At 40.7% G+C, this 17,853-nt stretch overlaps 1 protein-coding gene across 1 annotated transcript in view; it reads right to left on the reverse strand.

The window, feature by feature from the left end:
* LOC139544050 (protein Niban 2-like) overlaps window positions 1–11,683 on the reverse strand; it is a 50,096-nt gene extending 38,413 nt beyond the window's left edge. Inside the window, exon 1 of the mRNA XM_071350743.1 lies at window positions 11,309–11,683. Coding sequence (XP_071206844.1) covers window positions 11,309–11,363 — 55 coding nt within the window. The 5' untranslated portion in view covers window positions 11,364–11,683. The remainder of the gene's footprint in view (window positions 1–11,308) is intronic.
* Between the last annotated feature and the right edge of the window lie 6,170 nt (window positions 11,684–17,853).

Raw genomic sequence — 17,853 nt, forward strand, 5'->3', positions numbered from 1 at the left:
AACTGATGGAGATCTGATTGCACTTAAGGGCTAAATTAGGAAACTGTGTGTGTGTGTGTGTCTACTTAGTGCCCTGTCATCCCAAATACAAGGAGCAGGCAGCCCCAGTGCCGGGGATTAGAGACTGACAGCACAACCACCTACTTCTAGCCTGTGTTTGAGAAAGAAACAAAGAAAATCAGAAAGAAAGGTAGAAAGGCAGACAGAGTGAGTGAGAGTACAGTAGTCAGAGTGCATTGATCATTTCCCTTCCTGTTTCCATTGGGTGCAGACCGTCTAAACAGCTGGAAAACTCTAAGAATCAGCAGACATCCTGTAGCTTGAATGGTACACTGTCACACTGGGATGTAGGCTAGGCCTACTGTACCATATTGTATAATGTATTAACCCTCCTACTGTGTTCCGGTTGAATTGGACCGATTTACAAGTTCTCTCTGAAAAATGTAGTTAATTTAATCTGATTGTCAAAAGGTTCCATGACTTTGTCCACACAGAGCATCTGAACACACAAAATACAATTTGATGATTTTCATTACATTTTGGGTGTTTTATCTAACTTTTGTACACCTGTGGCGTTCCCGGTTTTAGTGTATAAAATTTTGTTCAGGCACAAGCCCGTTCATCAGATGGACACACTTCCTCTCCCAGACCCCCACATGCATGTGTGTTTTAGCACACACACACCTCACTCCCCTTCTTGGATTCCATGGCAACCCCCACAGGAACCTTTCCCCCACGGGAACCACACCTGTTGGCATTCTCACAAATAATCACAACATTGTTTCAATAATATATAGAACTTTTCTTGCAGCTCTGGTATATTAAGCTTTTTGAGGCCTTGCACACATTTCATTCTGTGGCAGCACAATGACCAAACGATATACTGTATGTGTGGCTCTTGATCATATCTTTGATGACACTGGTGAGGAGAGAGTCCTTGTTAAACTGACAAAGTAGTCTGTGATAAATAGCACAATATGTTTCATCTTAGTAATTGTTATAGTAAAAATAACCCAGACATTATGCTTTTTTAAACTCAAAAACGAGTTGTATGAGCTCAGGTCAATGAGGCCTACAGGCCATAAATAGCAAAAAGAAGGAACACAATGAATTAACATGAAGCGAACACAATAGGAGGGTTAAAGGGATGAAGGAGGGATGAAGGAGCAACGGACTAGGTTCAAGAGGTTCACTGACACCTGATTAACACAAGTCTAGGAGTAGGAAAGATAACAGAAATGTGTGTGTGTATCAAAGAGGAGTTCAGCTGCTGAGAATGTGCCTTGACAGCAAATGTGGAGACGTCGACCAGTACAGCCAACTACTCCAAACAGTATACTCCCAAAGGAAAAGAGCTGACTAACCACTCCTCCCACAGGCACAAACATGTGTGCAGACACACACACACACTGCTCTCACCTGGGTAGTGACTGTGAAATAGACAAAAGGTTTCAGATGAAACAATAGAAATATGACAGGTAGAAAGAAAGCTGCATAGAGAATGAAAAAAACTTTATATAGGATTTTTAGGCCAAAAGAACTACATTGTGAAAGAGCGAGAGAGAGACAGAGAGGGAGGACAAAAATAGGGCAGTGTGTGAGAACCAAACTGGCTTTCTGCTCAGTAATCCCAAGGCATGTTCCTACCTGTTTCTTCTTCTGTACACACACTCACTTCCCTCTCTTTCCTTCTAAATCTGCAGCTTTAGACATCTTTAGAAGCTACACAGGGACAGAATCCTGAATCTCTCAGCCTCATGGCAAATGATGTAGACTAGCTTGAGATGAGATGAAAAAACAGCACATTTCTCTCACACCCATGACAAAATGTAGTATTGCAGGAAAGTATCTTTAAAACCGCAACATTTCTCTCACACCCATGACAAAATGTAGTATTGCAGGAAAGTATCTTTAAAACCGCAACATTTCTCTCACACCCATGACAAAATGTAGTATTGCAGGAAAGTATCTTTAAAACCGCAACATTTTCTCTTAGCCTCATGACAAAATGTGTAGAATAGCATGAAAAAAAAATCTGTTTTCCAAAAATATTAAATGAGTGTACGAAACATAAGAAACACCTTCCATAATATTGAGTTGTGCACCCCCTTGTTGCCATTAGAACAGCCTCAATTCATTGGGGCATGGACTCTACATGGTGTCAAAAGCATTCCACAGGAATGCTGGCCCATGTTGACTCCAATGCTTCCCACAGTTGTATCAAGTTGGTTGGATGTCCTTTGGGTGTTGGATCATTCTTGTTTTGTACACTCAGTATATATAATAGTCAACCGAGAGTCATCGGTTCTTTCGACCAATCGATTGGTTGAAATTTTAAAACGTGTATTTTTCAATATGTAGACACACCCCATGTTAGACTAAAATCAACTATATGTAGGCTACTTTGTCTGATGCTTTAAGCACTGCAATAAAAAATGAAGACACAAATTACAAAAGAGGGAACCAGAGATCAATATAGCTTAACCAGAAGTAAAAACCTGTTCCCAACCCTCCTCCTCCCGCTGCTGGCCTTTGCAGATTCTGCCATTTTGCTCCTGAAGTTGCCGGTAATAGGCTACACCAGCGTTCTGCAACCTTTTCCATTTGGAATGCCAAGTTATTATACCATTTCTACTGATCTGCGTGCCAGTTATGATTTTCATATGCACATTTTCATGGAACAGTTTAATTTATAATAAAGTTTTCATATCTCAAAATCAATGTAATGTGGTTAATCAAAATTCTATCTAAATGAAAATGATACAAACCTAATAGTAACTTATATTCCCATTGCCAATACTTAACTACATAAACCAACAAATAAAAACATTGCAGCCCGCAGGTTGAAAATATCCCGATAAAAATAAATATCCTATAAATCACATTGGCTCTGTATGGCCTGTCTGCAAGGAACTAGAAACATTCTATCAACTATTAACTTGAGTCAGGCCTGAAGCTGGTGCTAGCAAACTTGCAACATTGTATACAATATTCTGGGCCCTCAGAGTTTACCATGCCAGTGAGCTCCAGACAGACAGCTGTAGGGTATGTGCACAAGGGATAAGAAGTAATCAGGTTGGCTTACTTTATGACATTTGCATCGGATCAGAGCATGAACTACTGTCTTTCTCAATGGATGTAAAAACAGACTTTGTTCACTTGCTTTTTGAGGCAAAGAAAAAATTACTTTGAGAAGCTCCACAATGATGGTGAGTTAAGAAATAGTATCAGATTCCCAAATGGGCACATTTATAAGCCTACATTTGCGCACAGGACAGGTAGCCTAGGCCTAGTTCTATGCATAACTCAAATTTGTCAGGAGCGCTCCAAACAAAAGACAATGAATAAATTGACTACTCGTAAACGGAATCAAATAAATAACGTGCCCACTCCTGCAATGACAATGGTAAGACTATATTATTATTACTACATTGAATGCATTAACAGAAATGACCTTATCCAAACAAACATTGTAGATTAGAGATGGTAAATGTACTATTGGTGAACCATCCCTGCGGTTTACACAATGGATTAGACCACTCAGACAGGCGTGAATCAGACAGGCGTCTCGTGTGCCATAACATTTATTTTGATATATTTACCACAGCTCGACAAAAAAAAATATTGGTTGACCAACAGCCTATCGACCAGTCAACTAAATGGGGTCAGTCCTAATAATAACAACCATCAAATCCATGATATAATAACCATCATATCGAAGTAAACTTGGAGTCATGCGATGACATGTTGTGTGGTCCTCCCACTACGACTCGGGAAACCATGCAGTTTATTAGGCTACAATAAGTTACGATGAACTTCACAGGGTGGTGAAAGTGCACTGTGATGAGCTTGATGCGCCTTAAATTGAGGGTCTTATTCTGGTAACATGATGATCGATGCTTGGCTGCCATTTGACAAATAAAAATGATCTTGCTCTTATCCAAAATAATAATTTGGTCAAACAGAAAAGTACATTATCCTCATGATTCCTGTAATGAAAGTGTCTGCCTGCCCCTGTACCCATTTCGTTGGGGCCTGTTGCTGTGTCAAGCGAACCACTCTTTTTCCCAGGGGGGGGAATGCTCTGGGAGAAAAAAAGGGTTTTCTGATTGTATAACATTTAAAAATCATATTGTGGGGAAAACACAGCCATTCTGTTGCCACAGTTGAATAAATGAGGTTATCAGCTTTCTATAGCTATACTTTCTATTTCGCAGCTCTCAATTTTGAGCTCAATAGCAACTATTTTTACAACCAAAATATTTTATATGGCTTTGAGATATGGAGCCGCATGAAATACGCACTGGCAATTGCGATTACCTAGGTAGGACATTAAGTGATATGCAGTTTGCCAACGATTCATTATTTTTGAACTAACTCTTTGTACTGACTCGAGAGTCATGATTAGTTTTTTTCTGAGTGACTAGTCATTTGTTTGACCTGCTAGTGCTGGCCAGGATTAATACACGCTCCTCCGGCTCAGCGGCTCAGAGACATGCTTTGACCACCAATTATCTGTCATATGCGCAGAGGAAAATAGTTAATGAGCAAAGAGAAGAAAAACCCATCTACCAATAGGTGCCCTTCTTTGCAAGGCATTGGAAAACCTCCCTTGTCTTTGTGGTTGAATCTGAATTAGGCTTGCCATAACAAAGGGGTTGAATACTTACTGACTAAAGATATTTCAGCTTTTCAGTTTCAGTTTGAGTTTCCAATATAAACTAGCCTTTCGTATTAGTGCACATTAAGACTTAGGCAAATTCATTCAATTGGATAATTATTTTTTATTCTGGAGCCCTATTTTAAAATGTAAAATAAAACAGCCTAATAAAACACCCACTCACATACAAGCTGCTGCTACTCCGTTTCTTATATCCTGTTGCCTAGTCACCTTACCCCTACACAGGGGCGCAACTTTCACTGAGGGGGGACATTCTGAATTTGCATCCCCCCCCTCAGTTTTATAATTGGAATGTGATACAAACGAGACAATGGTGTGCTTTAGGACCATGTGGACGCCTCCGAGCGGTCGGGTAGGCTGTTTGGAGTGTTTATCCGACCGGATAAAAAATTATAATAATTGTAAAAAAAAGAATGCCCCCCCAGTTCTAAAACCGAAGTTGCACACGTGCCCCTACACATATACCTCCATCACTCCAGTATCCCTGCACATTGTTAATATTGCATTGCAACTGACCCTGTATAGTATGCTTACTTACTTAGTTCTGATTCAGAGGGGTTGGGTTAAATGCAAAAGACACATTTCAGATGAATGCATTCAGTTGTACAACTGACTAGGTATCCCACATTCCATTCATATTTTTGTTTTTTTCTAGTATTACATAGTTATTGATTATCGCAATATTGGGTTTCGAGATTTCAAGAAAGGCATTTCACTGTACTTATGCATGTGACATTAACTTGAATCACAACATGAAAAAATGTATTACTTGAATACGATCAAATTTTTTAATAAAGCACTGAATTACTTTATAAAATAAAAATATATATATATTATGTGACGGCGTTGTGTGACCAAATCATGGGCTGGTGCAACTGAAAAACTTAGTGGCACCAGGGGAAAATGTTAGTCTGGAGCCCTGTGAGGGTGAGTCTGGGGGGAAAGCGGCATACAGTGTTTCCAACCACAACCACACACACATATCCTGGATTCTGAGGTTGGAACCCCAGACAGAGTGGCTAGCCATGGAAAATACAGGTCTGGAGTAGCCTGATCAGACCACAGTTCACCCAAGCAAACTCGTATAATCAATTCTACATGACTGAATTGAGAAATGGTTCAGTGAAACACACCTCAGCAAACATGACCCCCATTGGCCCCATGTGGGTTTTCACACCAGTCCGACATGAGCTAGTCATTACAATAAGTGTTCTGTTGTGTGATGACCAATTTTTCTTTATCTTGTACACTGCCAATGACCAAGTCTTTAAAGATACTTCAATGCCTAAGTGCATGTGACATATGATAAATGTAAAGGGACATTTCACTGCTGCTCTATTTCATTATATATGCCCATTAATATGTTATTAACATGTGAATAAATTCTTGATTTTTATGACTACACGGAAATCGAGGGTTTCTGCATTTCACCGGTAAAAAACGGGCCATCTACATTTGCTGGTTGTAAATCAACCACCATATCCAGAATTCATAATTTCAGGATGTAGTACCGTCCTGGTGGAGGTGGATCCAGTTGATGTGAATACTCCCATGGAGAAATAAAAATGTCTATGTTTGTGGCCAACACTTTCAGACAATGGATTTTGAAACGGATCGGAAGTCTCAACTCATGGTGTTGCCAGGTCGAACGTTAAAGTGATGCTATCCCATCGATTTTCCCCCTCACGTCAAAGAAGAAGGCATCCGATCAACCAACATCAGCGCAGCAGAAAATAAGAAGTCGAGCTGACGTTACCTAGCCAACTAGCTAGCGAACTACATTTATCTAAACCAACATTTCCCCAGCTTTCATAATACACTGGCTATTCAAAAAAAAAATATTGTTTTTCTTCATTCCACACTAGGAAGAGCTGGCCGCATGGCCAAACTTCTTCCATTCTAGAATGATGGAGGCCACTGTGTTCTTGGGGACCTTTAATGCTGCAGACATTTTTTGGTACACTTCCCCAGATCTACCCTTGCCTCGACATAATCCTGTCTCAGAGCTCTACGGACAATTCCATCGACCTCAGTCTGAGGTCCTGAGCGCTCTGGAGCAGGTTTTCATCATGGATCTCTCTGTACTTTGCTCTGTTCATCTTTACCCCGATCCTGACTAGTCCTTCAGTCCCTGCTGCTGAGGAGTGGCTTCCGTCTGGCCACTCTACCTACCATAAAGGCCTGATCGATGGAGTGCTGCAGAGATGGTTGTCCTTCTGGAAGGTTCTTCCATCTCCACAGAGGAACTCTGGAGCTCTGTCAGAGTGACAATCGTGTTCTTTGTCATCTCCCTGACCAAGACCCTTCTCCCTCAACTGCTCAGTTTGGCCGGGTGGCCAGCTCTAGTAAGAGTCTTGGTGGTTCCAAACGTCTTCCATTTAAGAATGATGGAGCCCAATGTATTCTTGGGGACCTTCAATGCTGCAGGCATTTTTTGCTACCCTTCCCCAGACCTATGCTTTGACACAATCCTGTCTCGGTGCTCTACAGACAATTCATTTGACCTCATGGCTTGGTTTTTACTCTGACATGCACTGTCAACATGTGACCTTAGACAGACAGGTGTGTGCCTTGAACAAATCATGTCCAATCAATTGAATTTACCACAGGTGGATTCCAATCAAGTTGTAGAAACATCTGAAGGATGAGCAACGGAAGCAGGATGCACCTGAGCTTAATTTCGATTCTCATAGCAAAGAGTCTGAATATTTATATAAAGAAGGTATTTGTTTTCATTTTTAATACATTTGAAAACATTTCTAAAAACCTGTTTTCGCTTTGTCATGATGGGGTATTGTGTGTAGAAGGATGGATATTTTTTTAAATCAATTTTAGAATAATGCTGTAATGTAACAAAATGTGGGAAAAGTGTACAGACAAGTGACTAGATGATTCCTGCTGCATCGGAAACCAATAAAGTGTTGACTTCAACATCTGGATCGTCTCATTGTCGTATTCATTAAATGAATTTGCATAAACTAGCTACAATCTTACTGCGAAAACAGATACTTTCAACTAAAATTTGTTGGCAAGTAAACATGTTTCAATAAAACAGTAGATTATTCTGTCAAATAAGTAAACATGGTTTGTTTAAGACAAGTTTATTTGCTCTGGAGGCCGAGGTGAGTTTACACAGCAGTAAGCAGGAACAGTTATGGCAACATATGACATATATACAATAGAAGAAAAATATACTACTAACGCCTATAATAAATACTACAGTTTCACAAAGGGAATACTTGCATATGGTGGGTTTAAGTGGTGCAGTGAGGTGTTCGGAGTCACTTTGATACAAGGGGAGATTGTTGTTATGGGACCTTTCACATCTCCCCTTGAGAGTCATCAACTTCTTTGTATCCAAGCGGAATTGTCTGTGAAAGAAAGACAAACTCTATTAGACATTGTGGGCAATCGCTGTGTACTGTCTATATTCCTATTGTAGCAACATGATTTAGAATGAAGCAATAAGGCCCAAAGAGGTGTGGTATATGGCCAACATACCACAGCTAAGGGATTTTCTTATGCACGAGTGCCTGGACACAGCCCTTAGACATGGTATATTTGTCATGAACCACAAACCCCCGAGGTGCCTTATTGCTATTATAAACTGGTTACCAATGTAATTACAGCAGCAAAAATACATGTTTTGTCATACCCGCCTTCAGAGCTCGAACCACCAAGTTTATAATATGAGACACTTTGAAATCTCACAGACACACATTAGCTAGCTAGCTACAACACACAGGTATAGTTACTCCAAGACTAATATGAGTCATAAAGCCAGAGTCATTCCTTTACTCTTCGTCATCAAAATATTTCCCTAGTTTTGCTCCTAATGAGGTCCACTGAAGCTAGCTAGGCTAGTTAGCTAGCTATAACTTCAACTACAGTACATTTTAGGTATAGGAAACAAAGCTAGCTACAAAAACTTGGCTTGTAGTGGTACTAGCAAGCCCCGTTATGGCCGAATCAATCACAAAATTGTACTGAACAACACTGCCTCATGTTAAAAGAGCTTATATTGCTAGGTAGCTATCGACTGCAAAAAAACTTACTTGTTTGTCATTTGCACTCCTTATCCAGCCGCTGCTGCTGCTTGCTGGTCTCGCAATAATTTTTCTCGCTGTCTCAACTCCTCTTCAGTGCATTCTGGCTCAAATAAATAGGGCTGTACCTTCCTATGTAAAACATATATTCTTTGTCCAGCTCTTCTTGGAAAGAGGAATAATCAGAAGCAGCTATTGTAATTATTTAGTGCATGGTAAAATAGCTCCCATGAACCTGTAGAAACGAACACCGGCCCCGTTTTGAAAAACCACAATTGGACAGGGTCAAACTACTGCCCAAACATTATGATCAAGCTGACTGTCCTTGGGAAAGCAGTTATTATCTTAGCTACAGATTGGTAGACCAGATAATGTGATTTAACCAAGTATTTTTGTATCCATTACTGGGAGTTAAAGGTTAGGTACTGTTTGGTGTAGCACAGAACATTTACGACCAAGCTTAACTTGGCGACAATATTTTTGTTCTCGATTCGGCCAAACATGTATCTTCTAAAATGTATGTGTCCAGTTGCAGATGGTGCATTTGAATTTAGAGAATGCTCCATTATTAAAATAAATCCATTTGAAATATTGCTAAGTTAAGGTTGGTGGGAAATGATCTGTCCTATACACCAAACAGTCCCTAACCTGTAGCCCTTGATCGTGACTCTCAGTTCCATTACATTACACAAATGAGTCATTAGACAAAGGCGTCTTCTGTATGGGGGAGTTTGTGGTAGGATTTTGGAAGCATAAGGACCTTATCTTTCATATCAGCAAGAAATAATTATATATATATTTTTAAAGGTTAAATTGATACACACCTTTATAAAGGTTCCCACAACACCATATTTCCATGTTACATCGCTTGTTTACAGTGGTGTAAAGTACTTAATAAAAATACTTGAAAGTACTTCTTAAGTAGTTTTTTGGGGTATTTGACAACTTTTACTTCACTACATTCCTAAAGAAAATAATGTACATTTTACTCCATACATTTTCCCTGACACCCAAAAGTACTTGTTCTTTTGATAATCATTAAAATCTCTGGTCCTCCCTACTGCTTCTGATCTGGCGGACTCAATAAACACCTTTCATTTGTAAATCATGTCTCAGTATTGAAGTGGCTATCCATAAAAATAAAAATACATTTAAATAGTACCGTCTGGTTTGCTTAATATAAGTAATTTTTAACTATTTAATACTTAAATATATTTTAGCAATTACATGTACTTTTTAAAGTATATTTGTAACCAAATACTTTTAGACTTTAACTCAAGTAGTATTTTACTGGGCAACTTTCACTTTTACTTCAGTCATTTTCTTTTAAAGTATTTTTTTTACTTTACTTTTTCTCCCCAGTTTTGTGTTAACCAATTGGTAGTTACAGTCTTGTCTCATTGCGGCAACTCCCGTACGGACTAGGGAGAGTCGAAGGTCGAGAGCCATGACTCCTCCGAAACACGACCCTGCCAAGCCGCACTGCTTCTTGACCTACTGTTCGCTTAACCCGGAAGCCAGCCACACCAATGTGCCAGAGGAAACACTGAAGTCAGCTTGCAGCCACCCCGCACGCCACAAGGAGTCGCTAGAGCGTGATGGGACAAGGACGTCCCGGCCAGCCAAACCCTCTCCTAACCCGGACGACGCTGGGCCAATTGTGCGCTGCCTCATGGGTCTCCCGGTCACGGCCGGCTGTGACACAGTCTGGGATCGAACCCGGGGCTGTAGTGACTTCAAGCACTGCGATGCAGTACCTTAGACCGCTGTGCCACTTGGGAGGCCCTGTATCTTTACTTTTACTCAAGTATGACAATTGGGTACCTTTTCCACCACTGCTTGTTTACGGAAAACATACGGAAGACAGAGTGATAATTAGCTATCTGCTTCGCCGTACACCTGTGTGTGGAAATGGAAGACAGACGCCACAAACGTGTTGTCACTGAAAAAACTGTTGGCTGCAACTGTGTAAAAAACGGTTAAAACAGAGTACAGTGTGTATTATGCATTTGTGAAATTATTTTGTGATATGAAAGTAGATGGATTTATGGTTCTAGAACCATACCACAATGGAGAATCAATTCACGTTTAGATGGAGTATTTGGCTGTTTTGTCTTCCAGAGACAATTCACCTTTTAAACAGAACGTGTAATGTCCTTGGATAAAGGAGTAACATTAGGCTCTTTTTAAGAGACCTAACCTGTAACTCCCAGTAATGGATACCAAAAATATTTGGTTAAATCACATTATTTTGTGTAACAATCTGTAGCTATTATCATCTCTGAGAAATAAGGTCTTTCAGACTGGGCTTGATTCAAGTAGGGAGAGTTTGTCCGTTTAGAATGTAATTCAGCTGAATTTTATGCGAGGCAACTTGACATTATGTAGAATTCTAATTTATTGCAACAATGTACATTTTAAAACTTTCGAGGGATCCTTTCCTGTGCGGGAATAGAAAACAGTGGGTAAGGAGCCCATACCCTTTTAAATGAATTGTCTTGTTCCTTCTTCACATTTTACGCAAATACATTAAGCAGCAATTCAAGATGTAAATTGGAGGGAAAGTCAAGGAGGAGCTTACCGGTAATCATGTCTCGCTTGCCTTCGTCCAGGTGAGTGGAAATTACATCCCCCATCGTTACAGCCCCGCTGGTTAACCAACAAACCCCAAGAGAAGGGGCAAAAAGGCGCGTTGGCCAATGTCAAGGACAGTATCTCAACCTAGGAGAGGAAAAAATACACGAGCCTACCGCGTATGACTTCGCCTTTCCCCGAAACGACGCCAGATACAATGTTTGAAACGCACGTTGGTCAGGAAATCTGGGTCGACAAAAAGTTGTGGAAGAGCGTGTCCTGTTGTACCTTTTCTGGATCGTGAGAAAACTCAAATGAAAAGTTAGAAAGTGGGCTAAGTTAGTTAATTCTGACAAGACACACCCTCTCAAAATCATCACTCCATCGTGTTCAGCCTGGGTGTTGCTTTTAAAGGAATCTTCCGGGTATACAATTACCAGACTGTGGAGTGCGTAAAGTACTCTTTTGTGATTTACAGAAATTATATCTGGCCCAAATTTCAACTTCATTATTGACGTGCGGAAATGTTGCTTTTAGCCTTTGCAAAATAATGTAGGCTAATAATAGTTTTTCAACACTAATATAGCGTAGGCTACAATACAGTCATCTATCATGTCATGTGTGATGATGTTATTATGTAAAGTTTTTGTCAAATGTTTGAATACTGTTTTTGTAAGAAAGTCATCTTTGACAGGAAACAAAATGCCATGTTTAGGGAGAGGATGATGAGCTAGGGATGGGGATGAGACTGCTCAAACGAGGAGGTATACTGCCCCCGTGTGGACCATCAACATTGGCAAAAGTGAAAGGACCACCACGGACCATTTTCATCCAGTTTTGGCTGAAGATTCTTGATACTAATACTAATTTTAATTTTAATTTTTTTAAAACGTTACAGACTATTATAACGCGTCGGTGATTCGTATAGGCTACGTAACATAATTGCACTACAAATGTACTCGAAAAATCAAAAGTTGGGCCTATCAACAAATAGGGCCTATCAACAAAACACATAGATGCAATTTGGCAATTAAAATGACCTACACCTATTAAGAAAAAACGACAGAGATGAACTACATAAGGAATTAATTAGTAGCTTAAAGATTAGGATCCATTAGGAAAAGTATCAGTGGCGATTTTAGTATGTCAATCTTGGTGGGGGAAACTCAAAGAAAAAATGTGACATGCATGCCAACAAAGCCACAACACAACACTAAAGAATACATAAATTCAGGCCTGGGCAATTATTTTCTATTGAGGGCCACATTAGAAAATATTTTTTCCATCGCGGGCCAGAATCATATTACAGGATTATACATAATGTGTATGACTATGTTGACAGATATATCTACTGTAAATCACGTCCAGATATGCTACTTATTTTACTTTTTTAACATGCACAGAAATAAACCACATCAATGTTCTCCTTTTGGTTGGTATTTTCATTATTAAACATGCAATGAACTACACGGAGTGAAAAGTACACTGTGCATTCAGCACCACGGACAGAACTCTTGATAACGTGTATGCACAAAAACACAAGAAAGAGAGAGCTCAACATTACATTTTAAACTACTCAATCAGTGTGAGGAGTGAAGTCTCTGATGGGCATTGACTAGAGCAGTGAAGTCAGGTATAGTTTCTGACGTTGCTATGCACAAGATTTCTGAGAGATGAGAGTCAGTAAGAGATGATCTGTGCCTTGACTTGTTATATTTCATCACTGAAAATGTCTGTTCACATACATAGGTTGACCCAAACAGTACATACACCTTCTGAGCATGACTCCTAATTTTTGGAGAGTTTTGTTCATCGAGAGATGCATAGAACCTCGTCAGTGACATTGTTTTGAATAGTTCTCCAATCACTGCATCAGACTGAAGATCGATAAGTTCAAGTTGCAGGTCAGTGGTTATCCACATTGAAGGTGAACGGAGAGGAAACCAACAGCATGTCATTTTCCAACACTTTGAAATCCTCAAAACGACGAGAAAACTCACCGTTCAAAGCACGCAGCCGCGATGTATACTGCTCCCGCTGGTCATCTGATAAGGAACAGACTAGTAGTGTCGGGTGGTGGGAGAGATTGTTGGCTTCTACTTGGCGGGTCAGAAGGAGCAATATTCTCTTGAAGGCTTTGACAAGGCTGTACATCTGATGTGCAAAAAGGCCCTTCCCCTGTAGTTTGGAATTCAGTTCATTCATGAAGGCCATGATGTCCACGGTGAATGACAAATCATCAGTGGCGTGCCGTGGGCCTGGGGCCTGGGCCTTCAGTGAGGTACTACACAGTCCCGCCCAAATTAATCCACCTCTTATTATCATCATTATGATGCCATGGCTCTAGACAGTATACATTTAGACAGAAACGCAGTATAACCAGGCGTTGCGTCACCTTGAAATTGACAAATTGACATTTTTGGGTAAACAGTGTTTACCCAAAAACATGACACAATCAATGAGTCTTTTCAATATTTCCCTTCACCTTTTCATTGTGCAGCTCCGTTGCCCTGTGTGCTTGTTTTTTGAGCTGTAGATCCACTCCGGTGTCCCCAAAAGTTTTCAAAAGCACAATTGCTTGTAAGTGCCCAGCCGTACTTTGGAGTCTCGTTGCTGCCTTGGTTAGACAACTCAAGTTTGCAAAGCCAGTGTGGCTCCAAACACCAAATCGATCACTTGCAAATAATAGGCATTCCCAGCAGTACAGTTTGCAGTGCTTCTCGGAGCCTGTGAGCCATTGACAGCGCTCGTAGTTGAAACTTTGAAAGTGGCTTTCCCGCCTGTGACAGGCTTTGTGGCGTCGGGCGACCTCTCCTTACAATGTCTAACTTTTCTTGAAAAGTTCGTCTTGAGAATGGCGTTATAATTATATCCTCGACCAAATCGATATCTTCTCCTCCTTCCGCCATTGTGGGTTGAAAAAACAGCTTAGTAGTACGTGAATTAATTAGTAGCAGTGCTTCTCGGAGACCTCTCCTTACAATGTCTAACTTTTCTTGAAAAGTTCGTCTTGAGAATGGCGTTATAATTATATCCTCGACCAAATCGATACCTTGGTTAGACAACTCAAGTTTGCAAAGCCAGTGTGGCTCCAAACACCAAATCGATCACTTGCAAATAATAGGCATTCCCAGCAGTACAGTTTGCAGTGCTTCTCGGAGCCTGTGAGCCATTGACAGCGCTCGTAGTTGAAACTTTGAAAGTGGCTTTCCCGCCTGTGACAGGCTTTGTGGCGTCGGGCGACCTCTCCTTACAATGTCTAACTTTTCTTGAAAAGTTCGTCTTGAGAATGGCGTTATAATTATATCCTCGACCAAATCGATATCTTCTCCTCCCTCCGCCATTGTGGGTTGAAAAAACAGCTTAGTAGTACGTGAATTAATTCGTTTATCAAATTCAGTTTCCTAGATCTGCATAGACCTGCCCATAGGACCTGCCTCTCAATATTGGTAATCCAATCAAAAGACGTGCACGCACTACGCCTGCTAGCTGGCTCCTGTGTAACACTGGAGCCAGCTAGCAGGCGTACAATAGCCAACTCTAAAGCTAATTGGTTGACACTAAATTTTCATTTCCATTCACTATAAGCTACAAGCGCCCGCACTGTTGATTCTGAAGGCCTGAGGGCAGATTTTAGACCCCTGGCAACACATGATGGCTGAATATGATTGGATAAAAGATCTAACATAAAGACCAGCCCTCCAAATCTCAACCTGGGGCTGGAAGTAGTGCAACCAAGAGGAAAGCTATGAAATGAAGACTATAACTCTTACTCCGGGGAATAATTTAATACATATTTGTGGGAAAATATATTTAAAAAAAAAAAATTATATTCTGATGATGTTTAGGCCAGCAGAGAAGGCCTTGCAGGCCCTGACGGCCCACCACTGCAAATCATCCAACCATTCTTTATCTTGCAGTTGAAGGAAGTCCACATGTTCCTTTCATTTGCAAAAACTCAGCAATCTCACGTTTGTGTGGTAGGGGAGATCTCCATGACCCGACTATGTCTCTTCCAACAGTGAGACAAACTGCCTGTGGTTTAAAGATTTTGCTCTTATGAAGTTTACCACTTTAGTGACTGTATCCACAACATGGCTCATTTTCAGAACACATTTTTACAGAGCACCTCCTGATGAATAATGCAATGCAGGAAAATATTTTTCTGATCTGGGTTCAGCTCAGCTACTTGATCTTGTATCATTTTCAAAAGGCCAATGTTTTTTTCCTGTCAAGTTTGGGTACCCATCAGTGGTCACACTGGATAACTTTTCAAAACTCAGTCCCAGTTTTGCCTCACACACTTATTAACCTCCTCCAATAAATATTTCCCTGTGGTTGTGCTCTTCATTGACTGCACTGAAGCAAGCTCCTCTGTAATTTCAAAGTCTGGGGTTATGCCTCGTAAGAATATCAACAACTGTGCCGTGTCACATGCATCACTGCTCTCATCCAGGGCCAAGGAGAAATAGGTAAAATCCTTTACCTTGTCTTTCAACTGTTGATCCGTATTCTCTGCGATGTCCTCGACACGATGTGTCACTGTTCGTCTTGACATGGAAACATCTTTAAACAGCTGTTTCTTGTCGGGGCAAAGTATTGCTGCAGAGTCAATGAAACATTATTTAATGAATTGGCCCTCAGCGAATGGCTTGCTATGTTTAGTAATTCCGTCATTTGCTGAATGCAGTTTCGTGAAAAGTCCTTGCTGCTTTTGCAACTGAGAAAGCAACTCTTTTGATGCACTTGCCCTCTGCTCAGAAGACATATTCCTATATTTCTCTGCATGCTTCGTCTGGTAGTGTCGGGACAAGTTGTAGTCTTTCAAGACAACGATGCTCTCTTTGCAGACTAAGCCCACAGCTTTCCCTGATACCTCAATAGATACTGTACATATTTTGATGTCCACTCTTGCTGGAATCAATCAAGTTTATTTTATATAGCCCTTCGTACATCAGCTAATATCTCGAAGTGCTGTACAGAAACCCAGCCTAAAACCCCAAACAGCAAGCAATGCAGGTGTAACACCCTACATTCATTGTCTACTTTCATTTTCTTTGAAAAATTAATTTTTGCGCAATTTCTAGCTAACTATTTTTCGTAACTGTGACATGTGTCAGCCTGTCAGTCTGTTACGGCTGTCCTCGCTGACAGAAGGTGAGGACCAAAACGCAGAGTGGTTAGTGTTCATTATTTAATGAAAGTCAAACAAACACTTCAAACTACAAAACAACCAAGACAAAACCGAAACAGTCCTGTGTGGCACCAAACCTGACACAGGAACAAACACCCACAAAACACAAGTGAAACCCAGGCTGCCTAAGTATGATTCTCAATCAGGGACAACGATTGACAGCTGTCTCTGATTGAGAATCATACCCGGCTGGACACAAACATCCCAACATAGAAAATACCACATAGACAAACCCACCCAACTCACGCCCTGACCAACTAAATAAATGCAAGAAAAAGGAAAAGAGGTCAGGAACGTGACACAGTCACTGTCTGTCCTCGTGCAGTTGTTATTTATACGTGCCTTCAAAATAAATGTCCCACAAACGGTGGAAGATAAATCATTACACAAAGGCTGGCATTCATTGGGCTTTTAATTTGAATAACAAATACGTTTTTCAAAACTTTACTATTGTAAATTCTTTATGTGATCTGAGCATGATTCCGCGGACCGTACTGAATCAGGTCGCGGGCCGCATCCGGTCCCCGGGCCGGCCTTTGCCCAGGCCTGCATTAATTGCACTATAACTGTGACAAACCGTGCCCACAAACTGTTAGGGCCTACATAACGCTCTCCCAACAGCAGAGCTTTCTTTTCAGCACCATGGAGTGAATCCTTACCGCTGCTACACCTGGCTGTCAGCGGAGTATTGACTGGCAGCGAAACAGTACATTTAGCCTAATTTACTGCCTTTAAAAAAAACTCCCTGATATGGCTGACTTGCTTAAACAAATGTTTGTTCAGCACTTTTGAAACGTATAGCGACAGAATTCAGAACATGGGCGTTCTTACAGTATTCTCCTTGTACACCAAGTCAGAACCGTAGGATAAATATAGAGGGCATATAAGCAGACAATGAAAGCTCTTACAATATTCAATGATTACATTTCTATAAAACAGGCTATAGGCTACATGTGCACCACCAAGTCAGAACAGTAGGCTAAGTTATTAGGTGAAAAGGGACCAAATTATTAGGGTGAGGCATATGGGCTACTAACAGCTTACTACACAACATACACTTAGCATTAATTTCTTCGCTCAGTATACATATCTCCCTGGCATATTACATCATTATGCAGCAGCATACAATAGATTTTTGGACTCACCTTGTTGTGCTGTGCTCACTTGAACAGGAAGGTGGCACGGTGGTCACTGTGAACCGTTCAAAATGTATTTTCCCAGTCGGAGCTAGTTTTTTTCAGAGTTTTCAGTTGTCTTAAACTCATTGAAGTCTGAGATTTCCCGGTTCTGAGTTTCCAGTTGTTTTGAATGCCGCCGAAGTCATGCTGCATTGATAGCATGGCCAATGTATTCAACCT

Source organism: Salvelinus alpinus, chromosome 18, assembly GCF_045679555.1.
Source record: "Salvelinus alpinus chromosome 18, SLU_Salpinus.1, whole genome shotgun sequence".
NCBI lineage: Eukaryota > Metazoa > Chordata > Actinopteri > Salmoniformes > Salmonidae > Salvelinus > Salvelinus alpinus.